Below are 8,289 nucleotides of genomic sequence, written 5' to 3' on the forward strand. Positions count from 1 at the left end.
TTGGTGTCTGGAAGATATAAACACACCGCCATATGCAAATAACAGGAACTTTGAAAAACACCCAAGTAAAGCTCCAGACCAGGAGACACAAAAATACATTCAAAGGACAACTGAGCGTGTGTGGTGATTGGGGTTAAAGGAAGGACAACGTGAGGAAGACTACAGACGACCACCAGAGGGAGAAGAGACCCCTACCATAACTTAACTGCGCATCTTCCAAAATCATTAGCACACAGTAATGAGTTCCAGGAAAGTCCTGAATGTTACAATTAGTTCTGAGAACTGTAATGAAGAGGCACGAGTTAAACTGTCCTTAAGCTATTCTGTGAGACTGCTCCAGTGCAGCACTCGTGGTGGAGCGATCTCTGGTGCTGCCCAACGCTGCAACAAAGAATGCCTGCTTCATGACACCCTGTTGTTACTGAGCGTTCATCTCGAAACCCTCACCTGGCCGCACCAAGCCTCCCACCTCGGTGAGGAGCATGAGAAAGCAGGGGGGTTTGGAAGCTCCGGATTTTGTTTCAAGATCATGAATAGAGCTGTTTCCTTGTCAGAAAATCCTGTACTAGCTTGAGTGACCAAATCTGGAGATTCTTCCATGGATGGGGTCTGCATGCTTGGCTGCGTTAAGGTCAAAGGCCCGCTCGATGCTACACTCCCTGGGGTTGCCACTGTTAAAGGGACCTAAGATTATCTGCAAGATTCTCTCCTTATAGTCTTAGTGCTAATAAACAGGATCTGAGTGCCTTTCTTAGTGGAATTATAATGAACTGGTGCCTCCTGGGGAAAAACCACTCTCTCAGCACCTGTGGATGCAGCCCCTCCAAGTCCCATGGCCTGGGAAGAGCGCAGTTTGCTCAAGTAACCCCTGGCTTGATCCCCATCCACCACTGGTTGTTCTCCGTTTTGTAATGAATTATGCATATGTACGTATCCATTGCCAACTGACTAACCAGCCTTTAGAGAGAAGGAAGCCAAGTTAGCCAAATGAAGGACACCGGCTGGATTCCTCCAATCAGACTGTGGGGCTCAAGGAACACAAAGGATTGAGCAGGAGAGACAGGGAGGGCAGCTCGCATGAGCTGGTTCTGCAAATTGGAAAAGACCCGGGATGGTACAGGGCATGTGCCACAGGACAAGTTCAAAAGCTCAACCCTGAGGAAGGCTCGGACCTTCATCCCCAACGACCACCAAGGACCCCCGATGGGGGCGTAACTTGGGCGGACTGAGGCGGGACTATGGGAGGAACTTACGTTAACGAATTCCTGGAAATGTTTAGAATAACCCGACCTTTCCTTAGAAATGTAATAAATATGTATAAAAGCTGTAACTATAAGGCAAGAGTCCTAACGCTTGCGCACACACGGATGGAAGGAGCCATCCCTCGTGCTGCCTGGCACCGCAATAAAGAATCCCTGCTTGACAACACTGGGTTGTTATTGAGTTTTCTTCGATTCAGGAGGGAACTTTGCAAAAAATGGCACGCCAAGCAGGGCGGGAGCAGGGGCAAAATGAGATGCCCTGAGCAGGGAGCAGGGAGCAGGGAGCAGGGAGCAGGGAGCAGGGAGAAAACTCAGTGCCTCAAGTGGGGCAGGAGCAAAGTTAGCCACCCCGATTTGGGCAGGGGCATAAAGAGCCCCCAGAGCAGGGCTGGAGTAAATCCAGGCAGCCTGTGTGGAGAAGGGGCAAAAGGAGCCTCCCCAAGCAAGGGAGGGGAAGAACCGAGGGGGACATGATGAGCAAAAGGCGCCCGAGCAAGGCTGTGGCCAAACGGGATGCCCCAGTGGGGGATAAAAAGAAGAAAGTCTCCCCGGGTGGAGCAGGGGCAGAACGAACTGCCCTGAGCTGAGCAGGAGGAAAACCAACTGCCCTGAGTGGACACTGGGAAAACTGGATGACCTGAGTTTGGGGCAGGGGCCAAACTGGCCAGTTCAAGTGGGGCAGGAATAGCAACCAGCTGCCTCATCTGAGCAGCCCAAAGCTACGCAGGCCAGGCCGGGCAGGAACAAAACTGCTTCCAGCCACCGCGAGCAGGGATCTGGCCAAGCTGTGGCTGACAGAGAGCTAACAATCCCTGGAGGCAGGAGAAATGGGAAGGTGGCAAAGAGCTGCCCATGAAGGAGTTTGGGCGAGAGCGCAGCTGGGCAGGGGCCTGGCAGCCAGCGAAGCTCAACCCCGTGTAGTTGCTGAAGGTGTTTCTCGGGCAGCGCTTGTTCGGCGTCAGCCCGTGGCTGTATCTTGGGGGCAGACGAAAGGCGTTGGAAATGACGCTGTGAGAGAGCAGGGGTTTTGCTACATGAGGCTCACGGACACAGCCCCAGACCTGGGACGAGTGGAAAAGAAACCCTCAGCAACCTGCCTGTGCCGGCCGAAGCTGGGGACAGGCGCGCTCACGGCCCTGGGCAGGTTTCCATTTGCCCGGCTGGGGCGGCCCAGGGCAGAGATGGGAGCTCTGCTGGCAGACGAACAGCCCTTGGCCAGCGGCGCCTGGGGAAGCCCAGCGGCTTGTGACATGGCCCCGTGTCACAAAGGGGCAGTGATGCAGTACCCGCCTGGCTCTTGTGACCTCCCCTGGCCAAGGCTTGGTATCCCGAGAAGCGGCCCAGCGAAAGCCAGTCGGGCTGAGCTGGCCTTTGGGGCAGCAGCTTGGTCCTTCCTTTGCTGCTGGTGCAGCTACTTTGTTCCAGCCATTTCTCGTTTTCTGGCCGCTTGTCTGCAACGTCCATCCTCTGTCAAAGGTAATTATGGTTTGACTTTCGGGACAGACCGTAGATGGGTAGGCACAGGAAAGAAGCACAGCCTGGTCTCTGCCTTCTGAGCTCGGGGCTGAGCTATTGCACCTGCATAGGCCGGCCAGAGGTGGGCTGTGGGTAGGGATCCTACTTGCCGATTCTGATTTCTTTACCATAGCCTAGGATAGGCAAGTGGGGGGGTGGCAGTCTAGCCTGAGGGGCTGGGCTCAGCCTGGAGTGACAAGGAGCTCACCCACCCTCACCGATGGGTCGGAAGGGAAACAGAAAAGGAGCCTGGCAAAGGCAGCCATTAAAGTCGTGGCCAAAAGCCGGTCGCTCCTGCCTACAAGGAGGAGAGGGCTCTGCTGCTAACACTGGCAACAGGTTCGCTTCTGAGAAGGTGGCACGCAATGCAGTCTTCCAAAGGGCCTTGGGAACTGCTGACAGTTGGAGTCCCGTGACAGGGACAGCAGGGCCACCAGCCTGCAGCTCTGCAGCAGTTACAAGTACCACCAAGACACTTTTGATGGCGGGGGCTGATCTGTGGGTTATCTTTGGGGCTTTTCTAAGTCATTTTGTTGATCTACAATTATTTCTTTGCCATCAGGTGACGAGATTGGCACTAGTCTTGTCTTTCTGGAGCACGTCCCGACACCCTTGGTCATCCTGAGCTTTCCCCTCTGTTCCTGAGGAGCAATGGCCGCAATGGGGAACAACTCCTGTGAGTACGGGCTTCACCAGCAGCCTTGGCCTTTGTGAATCCCCACAGGCAATGGACGTGGCTGATGCTCCATCCCTGGCCGTCGATGCGCTGACCGCCCAGAGTGCATTCTGGGGGGTTTCCTGATAGCAGCCAGACTTACCCACGTGTTTTCGATTAGTCGCAGGAAAACAAATTTTTTCACTCCTCTGTCACTAGGAACCAGACTTTGAGAGATGACGTTGCTCCTGGGAAGATCTGACATCCGTAGGGTTACCCTCTCTGAGAAGTACTTGCTTGTCTCATTTCTTTTCAAATGTTGTTTCTCTGCAGTCGTTGCCGAAGGGATGGCTCCACCACGAAGAATCCTCTGTCCCCCGGAAAAGATTTGCCTGGACTGGCAGCAACGATGGGGCGCTGGAGCGGGACTCTACAACCTGGGCAACTCGTGCTTCCTCAACTCTGTCCTGCAGTGCCTGACCTACACCCCGCCTCTGGGCAACTACCTGCTCTCTCGGGAGCACAGCCAGTCATGTGAGTGCTTTCATGAACATCTCCGTGTCAATCTGTTGGGCACGCCCCAAGGGTTCCCAGAGTCTGGAATCTGATTTAGGAGAAAAGCAGCCCTTCTCTGTTGGCCCCCCAAGTGGGTGTTCTTAGAACACTCAAGCCTAGAAGCCGCTTGTCATATCTAGGTGTGTCCACCTTTAGAAAGGCACCTCTTTCTAGCCCCGGCTCTCAGCATCCCTCCGAAGAAAGTTTTCTCCTGGGCTTGTTGGGACCTTGGGAGGAGAGGAGCGGAGACTGTTCTTAGAACGTCAAGATCACCATCAGATTTCCCATCCCTGTGGCTCTTTTGCTAACCTGAGGTGCTTCTTCCTTCCCTCCTCCCTCTTCAGGTCTCCAGCAAGACACCTGTGTGATGTGCGCAGTGGAAGAGCACGTCAACAAGGTCCTGAGTTGCTCAATCAGTGCCATCTATCCTACGGCCATCAGCAATGTCCTCAATCGTAAGTCGCTTCTGGTGCTTTTACAGGTTTTCTTCCCTTCTTGTAGGAGAGAACAACTAACTTCTTCTTTCTTAGTAATAGGAGAGCATTTCCAGCCTGATGAGCAGGAAGATGCCCACGAGTTCTTCCTCTGCACTCTGAATGCCATGCAGACAGCTTGTCTGCACGGAAGCAGCGAGTAAGCACAAGCAGTGACCTTTCCAATGTTCCTGAGCCCTTGGGGCTCCTTGACGTACTCCCGTCAAGGCAACCGTATGACCAGGGCTTTCAGACAAAGCAAAGCTCTCGGAGGAGATAACTAACCCTCTGCCTTACCATTGCTTTCCAGCTTGGACGCTTCTTCTCAATCGACCACCGCCATCCATCAAATATTCTGGGGCTCCCTGAGATCCAGAGGTACTTTTCCACAACTATTGCTCCCCCTGGGATTGCCGGTGCCCTTCTGTCTGCCTAGGGTAAACCACTGACACTGTGACTGGCGTGGTCGGCAAGAAGAGCGAAAGCCGGCACAGCCAGTCGACTTCCCCTGTCGCTGAGCATTTTGATTTGCCTTCCAGTCACGTGCCTGAGCTGTGGAGCGGTTTCTGATTCCTACGAGGCCTTCCTGGATGTCCCTTTGGATATCAGAGTAAGAGGCTCTCTAGTTGTGATTCCAGACTCCCTGTAGCTTTCCAGAATCCATGCAGTGGGCTTAAACGCCTCTAGTGCAAACCCAGGAGAGCTTGGTGGCGGATGGGAGGTGGAACGAACAGTGTCCTGCTGGGGAGGCCATGGCACCACTCTCCCTGGAGGAGCTGCCTTTCAGCTGCACAAGCACGTGTTGTCCTCTCTGCACCCTCCATGTACTCTCGTCCTTCTTCCCTTTGCCCTCCCCCCGCACCCATCTGGCTTCCAGCCCAGGCTGATGGGTTGTGCTGGTTTCATTACGGATGACCCCGCACACTGTCGGGAGCTGAGCTGAGCGGTGCCACAGAGCCGTGGCTCTTGATGGCCCCGGGAATCCCTGGGAATTGAGGGACTCTTCAGCCAAATACCCTCATTCTGCCTCCTCCTGGGCACGGCTCATGGGCTCACGGTGGCTCTCCTTGGCACCACCGAGCTGGGTTTTGGCATAAACTCCTCGTGAGAGTTTGGGCAAGGATGTTTCCCAGAGCTCAGCGCTCTCTTTTCTCACTCCTCCAGGCAGCCTCATCTGTCGCCGCAGCCCTGGAGGCCTTTGTGGAACCCGAGCGGCTGGATGTCCAAAACTGCTTTAAATGTGCCAGGTAAGATGATCACTGACACCATTATTAATACCAGATCCGGCAGGAAGGTGCTGCACGGCATCAAGCACAAGTGACCTGTTCCCCTGGGTTTAATGCACAACGGTGAGACGCAGCTTCTCTTCCTATGGCCTCACGGTGCTGAGTAGCCTTGAAAGAGCGGAGGGGTGTGTGAGACAGGGAAGGCAGCCTGGCCTTCTGGCGGCAAGAGGGTGCATTTCAGCACCAGGCTCTGTGCTTGCTTTCCAGCTGCAACAAGATAGTTGCCGTCTCCAAGGGGTTCACTGTCCATCGCGAACCCAAGGTCCTCACACTGTGTCTGAAGAGGTACAACGTTTTCACCGGCAGGAAGATCTGCAAGGTGCGTAGGCAGCTGGAGTGCGACCGTCTCTTCCCGGAGCGGATTTCCCAAAGCAGCGCGCTCTTTCCCAAGCTGGTCACGTTGGGTTTTTCGTGTTCCCTTCTGGGGAGAGGAGGCTTCCTGTGGGAAGACCAGCCTGTGCTCTGCTGTGACAGAGCTGCTTTGGCCAAGAGCAGTTTCCCGCCACCCAAACCATGACATGTTGCTTTGGGGAAAAGCAAGCGTGTGCAGGACCCGGAGGTGTATTTGTGAACCCCTGGCCCTTGGAAGGCTGTTTCACGCACTGTTTCAGGATGGTTTCTGAGCCCTCTTTCTCTCGCCGTAGGCTGTGCAGTACCCCGAGTACTTGGACCTTCGCCCATACACATCCGAGACAGCTGGAGAGCCTCTCCTCTACTCCTTGTATGCTGTCCTGGTGCACGCAGGTGGCAGCTGTGGTGCAGGACACTACTTCTGCTACATAAAGGTAAAGAGCAACTTCCTCCCCAGCCAGGGAGCAACGTGTGCTGGGGAAGACAAACTTTCCTGGCAGCATTCCTGGCAGCCAAGGTTTTGGGGAAGAAGGTCTCCTTAGGGGCTGGGCTGGATTTGCTTGGGGCGTCCTCTTGGTGCCGCAGCTTTCTGAACCTGTGTTTTTGTGGAGAAACCGTGCACTTCATCTCCAGATCTCGGTGCCTTTTTGTACAGGCCAGCGACGGACTGTGGTACCAGATGGATGACACGGCTGTGAATCCTTGTGACATCAGCACAGTTCTCAAGCAGCAAGCCTATTTACTCTTTTACATCAGGTAAGAGCAGTGTTAGAAGGTGCTCAGAATAGCTTTCCTTTTCCTGGCTTTGCTCCTTTCCTTCTCACCCTCCTGAGTGTTTCAATGATCTGAAGCTGGCTAAAGCAGAGAAGAGCATGTAAAGGGGGCCAGCAGGAGAGAAGGGGAGGGACTTGTCATGGGGGAGTGCAGTGATAGGACAAGGGGTAAGGGTTTTCAATGGGAAGAGGGTAAATTAGATCAGATATTAGGAAGAAGTTCTTCCCTGTGAAGGTGGTGAGGTGCTGGCACAGGCTGCCCAGAGCAGCTGTGGCTGCCCCCTCCCTGGCAGTGTTCAAGGCCAGGTTGGATGGGTCTGGGAGCAACTGGTCTGGTGGGAGGTGTCCCTGCCCATGGCAGGGCGTTGGACTAGATGGTCTTTAATGTCCCTTCCAACCCAAACCACTCTGTGATTCCATGATCCTATGAAATGGAGGCTGTAGGGGGTACGAAGACGAGGACTTGCCCCGGCAGGGGAGACCTGGTGGGAAGACGCCAGTCACGTTTCCCATCTGTGGTCCTGGTTACATCTTCTCTCTGTCATAGAAACCACCCCAAGAAAATGGCTGAAGCCCAGAGGAGGCTGCGAGAACAGCCCTAACCAGAGATCACTCTTTTTGTCTCCAGGCGCCCTGACCTGGAAACTGAACCAAGGCGGCCTTCCTCACCGGCACCATCACACGCCCATTCCTTCCTCAGTCGGCAGGCGGCTGGCAGCAAGCAGGGGGGTGCTGCGGGACCAGGATTCAGCCCTTCATCCCCTTGCCAGAGGACTGGCGCCAGGGAGAGGGTCCGGAGCAGATCCCCGCGGCAGGGCTACGATCTCCGCAGCCAGGTTGTGGAGCACACAGATCACCAGTGCCCAGCAAGAAGGAGAGCAAGCAGAAAAGCCAAAGCCATGATTAAAAGCACGCACTGACCTTCCACATGTGATTTGCAGGGAGTTTTCTTCTGTGCAGGTTTTGGGGCTCTTGGTGCAAATGCCCAGCGCGGGAGGTTGATGTCTGGGGATTTTGGGAGCTCTGTGCTGGCACAGGCCCATCAGGGAGGCTGCAGCCCCGTTCCCCATCCCCCTGCGCCACTCAGGGGGCAGAGGGGGCCGAGGAGATGGGAAGGGAGGAGTGAGGCTGAGCCTGGGCCATGTGGGGCTGGGGAAGCCGCTGGGGTTGGGTTTGTGGCTGCTCTCCTGCTCCATGTTGAATTGGGAATGACTGCAACGGCCTGGGCCTGGTCAGGGCCCTCTGGCCCGAGAAGGGGCACGGGGTGTCTCTGAGAGGAGGGGCCATCGGCCACAGCTGAGCCAGTCAGCAGGGCCATAGCCTCAAACTGGAACTGTGGGTCCTAAAAAAAGTCAATGGGTGCGAAAAGCCGGGCTTGGAGCCTGAAAGTGAGGATTTGGGCCCTTGAAATAGGGCTTT

The 8,289-nt window shown here is 55.1% G+C and overlaps 1 protein-coding gene across 1 annotated transcript; it reads left to right on the plus strand.

Moving 5' to 3' along the window:
* Positions 1-3,437: 3,437 nt before the first annotated feature.
* On the plus strand, positions 3,438-7,790 carry LOC147412584 (ubiquitin carboxyl-terminal hydrolase 42-like). Its single transcript, XM_086481209.1, has 9 exons — positions 3,438-3,453; positions 3,766-3,966; positions 4,332-4,442; positions 5,000-5,070; positions 5,625-5,707; positions 5,954-6,140; positions 6,391-6,531; positions 6,753-6,853; positions 7,571-7,790. The coding sequence occupies exons 1-9, from the start codon at positions 3,438-3,440 to the stop codon at positions 7,788-7,790; spliced, it is 1,131 nt and encodes a 376-aa protein (XP_086337335.1).
* Positions 7,791-8,289: the final 499 nt, after the last annotated feature.

This window comes from Leptosomus discolor, unplaced genomic scaffold (assembly GCF_034619465.1).
Source record: "Leptosomus discolor isolate bLepDis1 unplaced genomic scaffold, bLepDis1.hap2 HAP2_SCAFFOLD_191, whole genome shotgun sequence".
NCBI lineage: Eukaryota > Metazoa > Chordata > Aves > Leptosomiformes > Leptosomidae > Leptosomus > Leptosomus discolor.